Raw genomic sequence first — 15,335 nt, 5'->3', positions numbered from 1 at the left:
ACGTTATTTGTTATTTGAATTTTTGCATAGTACGCATTGACTTACAAATAAATGGACGACGGGTCTAATACAAAAACCACGAAAAAAATGTCCCAAGTCAACCTATTTAAACGTAGTGACATGTAAAGGAATATGAAAAAGCTAAAACGTTGAATTTAAATTGTAATGTCATCGCAGTACTGTCGAATTTTGCTTGCTTCGCTGTCAGTCGAACAAACGAAGACTAAAGCGTAAATGACGCTCTGTATACGATTTTAACGCCCTATAAGTTCGGACACTTTTTAGCGCGGACCCGACGTCCATATAATTGTAAGTCAATGATAGTACGCATTAATTTATGTTGTCTACGGACTGATAACAATAGATTCTCGTAAATCATGCTAATTTGTTTTCCACGACATTTACGCGTATTTCATTTGGCCACTAAATTACCGAAATGGAGAGTCATAATTAAATGCTAGTTACGCGTATTTGCACTATCCTCGACGATATATATTCTTGATTTAGAGTTGGAGTTATTTATTGGTAATGACATCACTGAATTAGGAGTGCAGTAGTATTTACTGAAATCCATAAACTGTTTACACAATCTGTGGGTAACGGGATATTGGTAACGTGTAACGGTTTATTGATCCCAATAATAAAAAAAAAATTGTTTAACATAACTATTTATACAGTTATTGGATAGTTCGCCCAATTAAAGTTCAGTATTTTAGTCTTGATCATAGTACAGGACATTTTAACGTAATTTGGTCAAAATATGTACGGACGGCAGCATATCGTGCTACACATTGACAGATCTTGTTTGTTGCTCTTAAGGCGATATTTAAACAAAGGCTTGAAGTGCTGTCTCTACGAGACTTTAGTAAAATTTACGTCAAGGCTATTATTTGTGTTACAATTGGTTATACACCAGAACCGGAGCCAATAAACTAGAAAATATATTGTCTTTGGGTGGCCGTAATGGAGGCAAAAGTGGAGGCTAATTTGTCCCGTAATAAAATATAAAAATACGATCAATGTACGTGTTTATTCTATGTATAATTAACATAAATGAAAATTTTGAAATCCAACATACATATTAAAAAAATATTGCAAAAACACAGATACGAATGTCCAGCCCTAGGTAAAACATGCAACCTATGTATAATGCCAAACGTACATTGACTTTATTTTTATATTTTATTACAGGACAAATTATCCTCGACTTTTGCCTCCATTCCGGCCACCCAAAGACAATATATTTTCTTAATTTATTGGCTCCGGTTCTAGTCCATAACCAATATTGTAACAGTTTGTAGACAGACTTCCAAACCATTACAGAACATAAACCCTGATGTTGAATTTGGTGCCTTTTACGCTGTTTGGAATTTCATTTAAAGTATATGTTGAATGAAAAGTAATAAATAAAAACCAATAAAATCCCTACCTACAACGCATTGAAACTAATCTACGACTGTTACAATGCTATTCGGTTTTGTTACGCGTTGGGCAGACCACTTGGAGCTGGTGCAAGGGTAGGTCCCGGACCACGATGGCATGGAACGCCATGTTGGCGGTTGCTAAGATGTACTCGCACACTGAGAACCAGGTGAAAGCTGGAATGTTGAAAAATTTTCTATGAGATACTAAACCCATCTTTTCTCGTCATACTACGGACGAATTCTATAAGCTGTAGAACGTAATGTGGGGTGATATTACACATCATTATCTTTGTTGGTCATTCGAAGTGCATCGGTATTAAGGCCTCGTCAAGGGTAACATATCTAGGTTTCTTTTAAAATCAGGTTTCTTTTAAGGAACATTAGAAAATCTGTTACGCAATCGTTACTAGTACCAAATTACACTATAATTGTACTTTTTGGTAGTAGAGTTATTCGGAAAGAGTTTGTCCAGGGAAGTACTGCTACCTTACCTATTTCTGCCGCCAAGCAGTAATGCTCACATTAATGCTTGGCGGCTACTGCGTTCCAGTATTGAAGGGTAAGGGTGCTAGTGAAATTACAGGCATATGGGACGTTTCGACATATGTCTCAAGGCGAAGGACGCAGTGGCAGTGCCCTTCAGATCTTGCGATGTAAATCGATCTAAAGTATTGCAACTGCTGTGGACAGGCGTGTCGTTTACCATGAGACGCACGACAAACTTGTCGAACTCGTCACGTCACTTCATACCATAAAAAATAACTCTTACCTAAAGGACGACACAAAAGTCGATGCCTTAAGAAGTGGATAATAAGGCCCACTGTAGCAGTGATGGCTACATAGAACAATATCCATACAAGTTTGTTGGTCCTCACTGGTTCTACAACGTCACTGGCCACGCAGCCAACCTTCGCTCGACACAGCATGTGGAGGAGAGCGGCTATCATGAACACTATGAATATCTTCTCGTGTACGACTGGAAAATGAAACAAATAGTTTTTTACAAACGTGCCCCAAAAGGGTATAAGTATTAGATATTTAATTTACGTAAAGAAGGTGTGTATATAAAGTAGCATGCATACAGTGCGATTAATTTTGTTTTAAACATTTTATAACTGTATTGTTAGTCAAAATCAAGTAATCTTTATTTGAAAGGTAAGCATGAGTGCGTTGGCGCACGGCATCCGATTCATATATTCTTATTCGTTCCGGATCCGAAACTATACAAATCTAGAAAACTCTGACACATTTCAGATGTCGTTTGTGCACTAAGTCCTATTCGAAACCGAGAATATACGAATATCGCTTGGTAAACTTAGAGATAAAATGATCCCTGTAACATTTTGGACCGTAATTTCTCGGATTGGGAACTGATATGAATGAGACGTACTGCGTAAACTCTCTTACGTTTGAAATTTTCATATTGATTTATACTCTCCTACTCATTCGTAAGGCAAATTCCCCTCAGATTCCAATGGTTGGTCTTTGTAAATAAACATTTGCACACATTTATCATTTACGATATTTATTTCAAACATCGGACGAGCCATATAGCCAAGTACGCAGAAGTTCACCTATAGTGTAAAGTTTTTGTTTCACCATAATATTAAACTTCGATTAAGGCAAGTTTTCGCAATTTAGGAATTGTTAGTAATTTATTTTAGGAACATTAGAGCTCCTTGTGAAAGAGTTCATCCAGGGAAATACTGCCACCTTACTTATACCTGGTGTCAAGCAGTAATGAGAGCATTACTGTGTTCCGGTTTTCCGGGTGCAGGTGCATTGGACTTGTCAACTTATGTTTCAGGGTGACGGGCGCAGTGGCAGTACCCTACAGATCTTTGCGATTTAAAGCTCTGAGTAACACTGCAACTGTCATGGATAGGCGTGTCGCTTACCACTAGGCGCACGACTAGTGCGTCGATTGACATCATACAAAACGAAATACTCTATTGATTTTTTGGAGTACACGGTTTTGCATTATTTTATTTTTTCAAATATTAGTTATTTTATTACCAAAAGCATAGTACTTAAAACTAAATTGTGAAAGCAATTACTTACAATAGTTTTCTCTATTAGATACGTAAGTGACTCCGGTGAGTGCAAATACTTCTACGAAATTGAGCCAGTAGCAGGCATTCCCTAACTTCGTAGCTAATACTCGAGCCTGGAACGAAGCAACAACAGTTTGTCTTAATATATTTTTTTATTTATTTGTAATCAGTAAACACACTTTATAGATTAACATACATGATGACAATAAGAAAACATAATTAAACATAATTATTTACACGTATGGATTGCGAAATGTCACGCAACGCAGGTGCCCGGTATCCGGTCTCGAAAACGTCAGTACTTGACATCTTTCGCTCAAAAGCCTCCTTGAAGGTCGACAGATTTTCAGTTTGTACCTACTCTCGTCACAAAAGAGTAAAAGTTCACATTGTGGCGGAATCCCAGCCGTTCGATCCTCAGGGTGACATTGGCTTTCACTTGTGAAGACGTGATACGTATAATAACGTCGTCGCCACCGCTGGATGCAATACATGATTAGGTTCAGTCGGGGAGGTTCTTTTTACTTTTCCACCTGTTTGAAGCTGTCCTCGGTTTCGTCTGTCGGTCGTGTTTATCTATATTCCATTCAAGTATGTTATTATGTCCGAAAGTTAAAGAAGTACCTATGCTAAATAATAGCTCAGAGGTAAATTATTATACGTGTGTCGTGGCTGGCTTGTCCGATACATTGGTATCGGACAAGCCTTAAGTTATCTTTCTATGAGTATATGACGAGACAATTCAGATACGGTATATTCGGATACGGCTCGATAGGCATTATTCCCCGAAAAAAATATAAAAAATTGTGATCTGCAATGCGCCTGCCTAACGCAATCTTTATGGCAAATCATTCTATCGCATATTTATTACAATAAATATCATGATGTCTTTACTACCCTAATAAAGAATGCTAATATTTTTAGTTGCAATAGCTCTTCGCGAAAGACATCGTCCACAGAAGTACTGCCACCTTACCTATTTTTGCCGGAACGCGGTAATGCGAACATTACTGCGTTCGGGTTCCGGTTTTTTTTAATGTAATGAAGGAGGCAAACGAGCAGTCGAGCCACTTGATAGGAGGTGGTCATCGTCGCCCATGGACATTTGCAACATCAGATGAGCTGCTTATGCGTTGCCAGGCTTTGAGAGCTCTATAAACACGCTTTTTGAAGAATCCCATGTCATAGCGCAAAGGAAACACTTCAGGAGGAAGATCATTCCACGCCTTGCAGGTTCGAGGAAGAAACGAACGAGATGCCCGCGTGGTCTTACAATGCCAGGCATCTAAGATGTGGGGATGGACTCTACTCCTTTGGCGGGAGGTGCGATTGTAGAAACGAGATGGTGGCACCAGTTCGAAAAGTTCCTCAGAGCAATCCCAGTTACAAAGACGGTAGAACACACATAGAGATCCAACGTCTCTCCGTAGGCTAAAGGGCTCCATAACGTCTGTGAGTTTGGGATCATCGATAATACGAACAGCCCTACGTTGGATGGAGTCAAGTGGATCAAGCTGGTATTTGTGAGCACCTGCCCAACGATGCGAGCAATGCTCCATGTGGGGCGCTACTTGTGTTTTATATAACAAAAGTCGGTGACATGGAGAGAAGTACTGCTTCGCTCTATTGAGCATTCCGAGCTTTTTTGAAGCCAGTTTGTGTGCCCAAAAGTGAATTGTTCCTAAGCTACTTAGGGTCGTATTCTAGAACTCTACTCAATGCTCAAGTTAGGATTTGAGTATGGTTTAAAGCACTTAATATCATACTCAAGTTCCTGCCATTAGGCTCGTATTTCCAGTGCTTGTGTTACCAGTGCAATCCTGACTTGAGCATTGAATAGAGTTTTAGAATACAACCCTGAGAGAGGTCCCTCAGTGATAATTTGTGATAGAAATTCCGGACAGTCAATAGAGCCCCATGCTACTTTTAATAAAAATTTTAAGTCACCAATTATAAAAAAAACCATGATAATCTAGTAATAAGTCATCTTGAGCAGTCATGAGCATATCTACTTTGACACTTTGACTTAATGTACACATTTACATTTAATGTAACACTTTGACCGTTCTTATCGCATGCGGCATAGACTTGAATTTAAATCGTAAGTGTGAAGATTAACATGCCCTTGATCCTGTACATTAAAAGATAATGTAAGGTTGTTTCAAACACACTCAGACTGAAATGATGTTATGAGGAATCAATGGTGTCGAAGAAACGGGACCAGCTTTCTGAAAGCTAGGTTATACTGTGTAGAAAGGTACCACCGCAAAAGGGTGGTTAGAACTTTTACAACATAATGTAAGTTTAACGACATCCCCAAAAGCAGAAAAATGTTTGAAAACAACAAACAAAAAACTTACTGTTGAAAGTACTAATCGAAACAGGTCAATTCTTCAGATATATATAGCTTTCAGTTTTCAGGTTCAGGATTATATTTCACGTGGATGGGAGGACCCAACAGTGATTACGTAACACGACTTTTATTGGGACGGGCTACTGTATGAATACAAATGAATTAGGTTATTAATCTAGCTCACCATGTTTTGTGGAAGTCGGTTACAAAGTGCAAGGGATTTTGGTCCATAAGAATTCACTTAGCTGTTGCGTTTACAACATCAATATATTCTTCGGTCTTTCTCGGACTACAGGTAGGTAGCTAATTTCCGTGTAAATTTTTATTATATAAATTTTCAGGCATGTTATTGTGTAATTATTAAATAATAATTCATGATACAGTACTCGAATATTACATAGTATTGCAATATAGAAAAATCGAATACTTAAATAATAAAAATTGCCACGAAAATTAGATAGTGAACAATTAAAAATCCCCGACTAAAAATCCTTTTATTGGATATTGAATTGTACAGTGTCGATGAGTTTCTTTTGAAACAATTTTAATTTTATTTTATTCGACAAGCAGTAGTTATACTACTTTATTTTATATTCATTATTATTATTATTATTTTGTTACTGACGATCATAGTTATCCCTTGACATTGTATTTCCAATTGTAATATTGTGACATTGATAACATGAAATAAACGATTCTATTCTATTCTATTCTATTCTATAGTCCGAGAATGATCGTCGTAAGTTTATGTAGAGTATCCACAGAAGTCGTGGTAACTTAATAATTTGACTTACCGCCTCTCAAGCAGGTGTCGCGGGTTCGAATCCGGGCTCACACCTTTAAGTTTCGGAATTTATTAAATTTTATTTGAAATAACATGAAATTTTCGATAAAGGAAAACATCGTGATGAAACCTGTACGTCGAAGGAGGTTCACAACCCATGGAAACGTGTGAACGTGTGTGTCCCAATCCAAATCGGGCCAGCGTGGCAGACTACGGCCTAAACCGAGAGGAGTCCACGCCCAGCAATGGGACGTTTAAAAAAACAAGCCTAAAAATGATTTAAAAAAACATAAACCCGATTGCAAAATTATTTAGCTAGAAAGATAAAAAAATTGAACCCCCTCACTATTTTGATCATTTTTTTTATACTCCCACAATCAAGATGAATCTAACGACACCTCATTAGTAGGGTAATAACCTATTTTCTCTCCTTTTTTAGGGCTTTGTAATTTATTTTAATCGCAATATTGTAAGTACTATGCACTGGGTTACTGCACATTCAAATTTAACTGGGTATCCAATTAGTAGCAATAGAGTTCCGGGCGAAAGAATTCGTCCAGGGAAGTGAGAACTGCCACCTTACTTCTGCCGCCAAGCAGTAATGTGAGCATTACTGTGTTCCGGTTTTGAAGGGTTCTGGTGAAAGTAAAGGCACATGGGACATCAACTTATGTCTTAAGGTGACTTTTTTGCGATTTAAAGCTCTATTATGCATTTAGGCGTGTCACTTACCACCAGGTGCACGACTTTTTCGTCCCGTCACTTAGTATTATAAAAAAAAAAGAAACCCTGTGTTACGATGTCACTAAAAACATGTGAAGTCCTTAACCCATACGTGGCTTCAGCAAAATATGCAATTGGATTTTATATATTACTTTACGCTACTTTTAACCGACTTCAAAAAAGAAGGAGGTTCTCAATTGGACTGCATTTTTTTGTGTAGGTTACGCCGTTACCTATTCCGACATTTGTGAACCGATTTCGATTATTCATCTTTTTGTTGGAAAGTAGTGCGACCGTTCAAGTTGGAGGAAAATATTCCACCTTCAAGGTTAGGGAATGAATGTAGTTTAATGAATTTGACTTACACTTTCCTTTGATCGATTTCAATAAAACTTGCCACATAGATGTAATTACAAATGATGGAAATGGCAGCCAGTACACAATTATTTTAAATCTATGTCCCAAAAATTCATGATTTTATTATTGATGACTTGTTTTCGAATACAAAAGTATCTAATAACGACTCTATATTTAAAAACAATAGGTCGTAAATGGACGAAAATCTATTAGAGCGACATTGATACAGCTGTTTATTTAACAATGAAGGAAAACATTCTTAAGAAAAGATAATGGGAAAGATGTCCACCTACGCTTTGACCCAGCTTGGTCGGACGCTTTGGTGACAAAACAAACCCGTCTGGGCGTCACATTTATTCATAATATACTGGGTATTGTGAAAAAATGTAATCACTTTTTAACCGATCTCAAAAAAGCGGAGGTTCTAAATTCGACTGTATTTTTTGTGTATGTTACGCGATTACTCTGACAATTGTGAACTGATTTCAATAATTTTTCTTGTCGAAAAGGACGTACCTCAGTAGTTCCGTTCAAATTCGAAGAAAACATTCCAGGATGGCAAATTAGGAGATGGATCCGGTTTGTGGGTTAAATTTCAGTAATATTTTCAGGTTAGTTTTATTTATCTAATTTCGGTGGCAATTTTTATTATTTATATATTTGAGTACATTGTCGTGAAATATTAAATAATATTTTAGATTACTACATTCGAATATTAAATAATGCTTCGTGATAATATTTCAGAATATTTATATAAATAATAAAAATTGCCACCGAAATTAGGTACAGAAAACTAACCTGAAAATTACTCATATCGGATTTCATCCACCCTCCGTTAACCGATGTCAGTAAAACTTGACAAATAGTTTTATAATACACAGTTTATTTTCACAAAGTTTTAAGGTAGCTTTTTGTATTTTTGTGTAAAAAATCACAACTGCTTTTCGTCCGGATACACGACTTTGGCATATTACTAGATTCAATAGAACGCCGATACAGAATGACTGTATTTTAGACACACTTAGTATAACTAAATAAATAAAAATAATTCGAGGTGAGTGGATCTTATCCTCTATAGGGCAATTTTAGATTGTTGTTCGAGTCAATTGATCTAGAAGTAAATTAAGGGTATAAATATTTCTGTATATTTATAAAGCATACAATACCTTTTCCTCGTTAATAAACGCAGTGCGCTCCTTATGGTAGTTGTAATACAGAGAGCCTATGAGCAGTCGTGGCCCGAGGTGGAAGGCAATGCATATCCTCCACACGTACCTCTGTGGGCTAATGCCAGTTATCGCGCTTATCGACGGCACTACATTGTATACCTGAAAACAAAGATTTGTTGTTATTATTGTAAGAGCTATCAATATACTGTGGGCCACAGAAAAGTTCTTCTTCTTTTTACTTATTGGCAATGCCCTTTTTAGATTTCTCGAATATCGAGTTTTCCACTTAGTAATGTTAAAGGCTTCTGCGGGTTTTGGATTTCCGTGAGTGTCTTGGGAGTACAAAGTGAAATATATGCTTAGTAAAATATAAGCTTTTATATTAAATTTTGAATTTCGTTGATGCAGAATTGTTGAGTTATCTTGTAAGGGGCATATAAAATATACATAATAGACAAGTGTTAGTGTGATATGATCTGACAGAATCTGTGTTGAATATTTTACCTTATATCATTTAAGCTATGGCGCTAAAAGTAAAAAAAATATTAAAATTTGTATAGCTTGAAGTGTGACTTATTTGATGACTGATTATTCGCTTTAAAAAACTGCTAACTTTGTCCAATATCGAATTTCTGTACCAAGTTATCAACGTTATCAAAGAATGTGCTACATCAAGTAATATGCTTTATATATGCTACGAGATATAGATATAGTTCATGAGACAAATCTTGTAAGGATGGCCCTTTGGGGTCTCAAGTCATTCATAGTTAAGAAGTGTGTTCGGGGTTGCTTGACAAACTTCGCACTCTGCGAATTACGAATCAAAATGTACACGTTAAGTTACGCATGTTTCTGTATAATATTTTTATCTTTTTACACAAAAATCATTATCTTTCTATGTGAGAAGAGTGTCAATATAAAACACAAATTTATTGTTAAAAAATCAATCTGCTTTATAAAACTAATAAATGATTTTAATTTTAGGTGATCGTTTTAGTGTATTGACTATAATTATTATTGTGAGGGGGAGGAATTTTCAGGTTAATTTTTTCTGCCTAATTTCGGTGACAATTTTTATTATTTAAATATTCTTGAATATTATCATGAAGAATTAATAATTAATATTTCAGTGCAGTAACCTGAAATGTTATTTAACATTTCACGATAATATACTCGAATATTAAAACTAATTGCTACCGAAATTAGGTAGACAAAACAAGCCTCAGAATTCTTCAGAGATTAAAAATAACCAACGCTTTATCAATATTATTATATCCTTTAGGAACCTTCTACAACTACACTACAATTATTAGTACAAATTAGTCGCTATGAACTGAAGTAGAAAACTTTTCTGTAGAAAGGAATTTTATTTCTGTAAAGAAAGTGATGGTTCGACGAAAACTTTAGTCTTTGCAAATTGCTGAACGTTTTTGGCGAAAACCCAAATTCATTTACACTCTCCGCGTTTGGCCGTTAAAGTGACGTTCGATAATGTATGGTACCTACAGCCAACTGAAAAATAGATTACAACTTTTTTCTAGTCTGTAATATCCCACTGCCGAGCAAATCCAATAATTAGCTCCAAATAGATAATTAATTACCTCTGTAATAAGCTACTGTGGATTGAATTGAATTCTATAGTTTTTCGATAAATATTGAAAATTGCATTTGAAAAAGCGACCGCCAAATATCCATGAAATTGTCGATAGCGACTGCGTGACGGTAGCGACCTTAACACGTAGACTAGTAGATGTAAAATGTTTTATAGGTATTTATATGAACGTTTAACGTTACAGGTAGCGCAGGTACCTGAATAATTTTAAATTTACAGATATATTTGTGTAAATTTTTATTATTATTTAAGTATTCGAGTATATTATCGTAAAATATAAAATAATATTTTGGGTTACTACACTCGAATATTAAATAATGTTTCATGATACTATTCTAGAATATTTAAATAATAAAAATTGCCACCGAAATTAGGTATAGAAAAGTAACCTTAAAATTAGTCATTTCTGTCTCAATTACTCATGTTAATCTTTAATAATACTTATAAAATAAAAGAGTAAAAAATGCCTTATATCCATACAATAAGAGCGTTGTTTTTGCGCATTTCGTTTCCGTTCGAACCGCCGGACATGGACATTTCTGGCCAGCTTCATTAAATAGATATCTATAACATTTAGTATTTAGCTCAGCATTGCACGTTTTTTGGTGGCCTAACCTTTTCACCTTGTTACGAAGATAGGCGTTCATTAATGCCTTAGATATATATATCTATCGCTTGAAAATCTTTCGCTTGTTAATAAAATTACTGCGAGTCTGTTCATTTGACTGTTTAACTGTAGTGGTTTGACATTAGACTTGTGACGGTGTGACCTCCTTACATCGTCTTCCCACCTTTTTATCGCCTTTCTCCGATTCCTGGCCACTCGTATTTAAATTTAAATTTTGAATTGTACCATAGTTCTTTTGCATCGCATTCTGATGGTTTCGTTCAACCGTCACTCCCTGCCCGATCGCGGCAGCGAATACGTCTTCTCTTCTTATTTTTTCAATCCGTTTACCAGTTACTAAAAATCTCTTGTACGATAAATATTTTAAAGATCATAAATATTGTTAAAACTGGAATAAATATTTATAAAACTGGATTTATTACTACTAGTTCTTAACCCTTTTGAACTTTGAACTTTAAACTTACTAAGTAAGAGACTGCGAAGGCTGCGGAGGCTACTACTACTCTCCTGGTTACATTACAATCCTACTGAATAGGCACTCTCACAGACTGGTTCCTTATTGGATTACCAGCTTCTTCTTCTTCTAGTTAATATCGTAGTAAGCGATTATACCGAATTTCTTTACAAGAAAAATTACATAGGTATTAAGACGCAAGATGCAGAAAACAGTCGCTTTTTTCTTAATTCTTATCCAAAAATAGAAGAACTTTCATTTGACGACTTTTAAAAAAACGGTAACATTATTCTGTATATTTCGAATTTCCGAAACTTATAAACAAACGTTGTTCGTTTCATGGTTTCGTGTTAATAACAAAATCTTTTTTAATAAGCCCGCGATCTGCTTCGCCCGTTGAAACTACATTAGACTTTTGTATTGATTTGAACAGACCATAATTTAGCTAATAATCATTGTTAATTATTGAAACAAATGTCTTTAGAGAAAAAAAACTTGTACACGATATGGGTTATACAAAAAACAACCTCACTAGACCATATTACTAAACTGACTTTTAATTATTGATCAGATTTTACTTTCGCACAAAAACAAACGTATTTAAGTATATCGCACTAAACGGTGATAACTCTAGCGAATAAATACTAGTGCAAAACGCAGGAGCAGGGATGGGGGTCGTCAGGGCGGACATTTACACGTTTGAACTTACTATCTTGCTACCATATACGTATCTAAAAAGTGTCATAATAGTACAACAAAGACATAAAAGCTTACTATCGATAAACTTATTATGTTTTCTAAAAAGTAATGGGACAAACGTTGCTGTTTATGATGTTAGTAATAAAGTCCTGCAAGGTTGTTAGTATTTTTCAAATAACCTGTACCTATTGTTAAATGAAGAGGAAGGAGAAGTAAGAAGAATCTAATTTGTTTACATTCTTCTAAATGTATTATAATAGTATAATTAGTAGTAGTAGAGCTCCTTGTTCGTTCGTCGTTCTAAGAGTTCGAAGTTAATAAAGTACGTTTAAAGAGTTCGTCCAGGCAAGTACTGCCACCTTGCCTATTTCTGCCGCCAAGCAGTAATGCTCAGATTACTACGTTCAGGTTTTGAAGGTACTGGTGAAATTACAGACACATATCCACTTATGTCTCACGGTGACGGGCGCAACGGCAGTGCCTTTCAGATCTTTGCGATTTAAAGCTCTGAGTGGCACTGCAACTGTTATGGACAGGCGTGACAGCTTGCCACCAGGTGCACGATTTGTTCATTCCGTCGCTTGATATTGTAATCATCTCAGTACAGAGTACTAAAAAACCAGACCTCAAAAGTACGTGGAATTACATGCAATAAGTTACATGTAATAATAAGTTTGATTGAAATCGGTTACCGGAAAGTGCGCAAACCCGGATTCCTCCCCTAGTTCGTCACTATACGGGACTTGACACTTGAGGTAATAGAAATCGGTTCTCACTACTCAAAGTCAATTGAGAGAAAAACTCCTTGAATTGGAGAATAGCCAAATCAACCATTAAAATTATTGTTTCTTATAACAAAATGTAGGCCTATTTATAAAAATGAATCTTCATACACGAACAGCCACCCTTAGAGATGAAGGTACTATGAAGGTACCCTCTTTCCAACAAAAAAAATCATGAAAATCGGTTCACAAATACCGGAGTTATCTTATTAATATTATTATAAAAAACATACAGTCGAATTGAGAATCTCCTCCTTTTTTGGAGTCGGTTAAAAATATATTAATGGATTGTTATGTATTTTTTATGAGCAAGTAGAGCAAGTGCTAATTGAAGAGAGTACTGTTTAGATGGAAAGAAAAGCAAACTTTGGTTACATTTCCACATGCACAGGGCTGTGGAAGTTTAAAGAGCTAAATGCACACCAAGTCAAAGATCAATAATAACGCCACCGGTTTCCAAAGTAACTATAGTCTGTGCAATGCAATTGGGAATAATCTTAACAGTGTGATTAAAGTAACATGATTCGTGGCTTTGAATTTTCTAGTGAATTTTACGTGATTCTTATTGAGTTCTAAATGCAAATGGACTTATAATAAAACTTACCCTACAATGTGTTTCATGAATATCATCTGCTTGGAACATAGAGGCTGTGACGTAACAAAATATTAAAGCACCTAATGGAAGCCAGAGGGCAGTCAGACATATCTCCCGAAGACCACACGTCCATAATACACCCTGTAAATATAAAATGTACATATGATGAACGATATTATGACACTAGGAACATACTATTGCAAAGTTCCTACTAAAATCATAGTTACTGTAAGAAGAAAATCTATAAAAAGCCATGAATTTAAAGTTTAAGACATGTCTTCTACATTTCATAATATGTGTACGTATCGATGATATTCTAGAATAGCACTCTATCCCAAAAGCATCTAATTCATCAGGAAGATGGTTTAAAAATATCTGAGACGTGTCTACCAGGTCAAATTGACAAATCGTAGACTACATCAATGTTGCCGTGTAATCATTTTAACCAATGAAACGCTTGATGTGATGATGTCCTGTTCACAATAAAATTTAGCATTTTTATGAATAAACTTTAGTAATAAGTCACAAAAGGAACTATTTTGTAAACGACCCTGTTACTTAAGAAGTAGGTACGACTATTCCGTCGAATATGTTTTGTTTAACCACTCATTTAATTTTGTAATTTATGCATGTATATGCACAGACTAAATTCAATGTACTTGATATACGAAATATAGGTTTTTTGCAACGGAATTAATTTTATGCAAACAGGTTTCAGATTTTTGTTTTCCTACCTACTTATTTAAGTGTCAGTTGGTTTATGGAAATATCTAATTGTAAACGGTAACCACATTAAAAGTAGGTTTAACATTAGTAAATAAAATTTGTTTTCGGAACTCGTCTGACGTAGCAGCTGAGCTAAAGAAATATTATACGCAAGAAAACAGAATGTACCTAGATAATTCATATTATATCACTTAAATGTTGTTAAATGTTTGCTAGCTTGTGGGCAAGTTACACATACACACCTTATATTCGAGTATTTTTACAGTCCTAATTACATTGCACAAATCGTTTGCTCGATTCTCGCCGTGCTTGTCCAATTTTGGAGGCGACTGTACTTCTTTGTTATTTTCCAGCGTTACCATTTTCTTTCTCTCTGTACTTTAAACAACACAATCACAACACCATGTCTCATCTCACATTAAATGCGACGATCATTGTACTGTTAACATCTACGTGACGAGTTTAAATTTATGATAAAATGCATTACACTTGAGTATCGACTTTTCATTATTTGATCAAAACTGGAACTACGTATTTTCCCTTAGCATAAGCTAAGATTTTTGAACACTAAAACTACAATGAGAAAATGCGTGTAGATGGCCCGGAGGCGTGGGTTAAATGAGGTTATTTGGACATGCGCAATAGGCCTCCGCCAACCCTGATCTGATCACCCCTAAATTCGTACTCTCTTTATGCAAGCGATACGCATATTATATGCATTGATATCGATAAACGTATGTCATTGCAGATGCGCTTTTGCTGAACTAGTTTTACTGTTTATTTAAATAAAACTGAAGTTATGTGTGTTCGTATTTCGCAAAAGTAACTAGCGCAAACAAATCCTCGACTAATCATAGAAGATATTTATATTTTCTGTTCTGCAAACCATTTTATTTCAATAGCATTTGGTCGAATAATGTAAGTCGTAAACGTAAAGACATAGAGTACGTAGAGAAGGAGAGTAAAGTAAAATAT

General features: G+C 35.5%; 1 protein-coding gene across 1 annotated transcript; it reads right to left on the bottom strand.

The window, feature by feature from the left end:
* Positions 1-1,341: 1,341 nt before the first annotated feature.
* LOC113235464 (post-GPI attachment to proteins factor 2-like) lies at positions 1,342-14,754 on the bottom strand. Its single transcript, XM_026471160.1, has 6 exons — positions 14,603-14,754; positions 13,644-13,775; positions 8,862-9,023; positions 3,486-3,591; positions 2,194-2,400; positions 1,342-1,598 (listed from the first exon to the last, which is right to left on the bottom strand). The coding sequence occupies exons 1-6, from the start codon at positions 14,720-14,722 to the stop codon at positions 1,468-1,470; spliced, it is 858 nt and encodes a 285-aa protein (XP_026326945.1). The 5' UTR covers positions 14,723-14,754; the 3' UTR covers positions 1,342-1,467.
* Positions 14,755-15,335: the final 581 nt, after the last annotated feature.

This window comes from Hyposmocoma kahamanoa, unplaced genomic scaffold (assembly GCF_003589595.1).
Source record: "Hyposmocoma kahamanoa isolate Upper Pololo Valley unplaced genomic scaffold, ASM358959v1 87, whole genome shotgun sequence".
Classification (NCBI taxonomy): Eukaryota; Metazoa; Arthropoda; class Insecta; order Lepidoptera; family Cosmopterigidae; genus Hyposmocoma; species Hyposmocoma kahamanoa.
Note: the sequence above shows the minus strand (reverse complement) of the source record. Positions and strands in the feature narration are given on the sequence as shown.

Coding starts and splice junctions, on each gene's coding strand:
- LOC113235464 (XM_026471160.1), bottom strand. CDS start 14,722: ATGGTAACGCTGGAAAATAACAAAGAAGTACAGTCGCCTCCAAAATTG. Junction 9,024..13,643: donor TTCATGAAACACATTGTAGG/GTAAGTTTTATT, acceptor CTTTGTTTTCAG/GTATACAATGTAGTGCCGTC. Junction 1,599..2,193: donor ACTTTTGTGTCGTCCTTTAG/GTAAGAGTTATT, acceptor TCAACATTCCAG/CTTTCACCTGGTTCTCAGTG.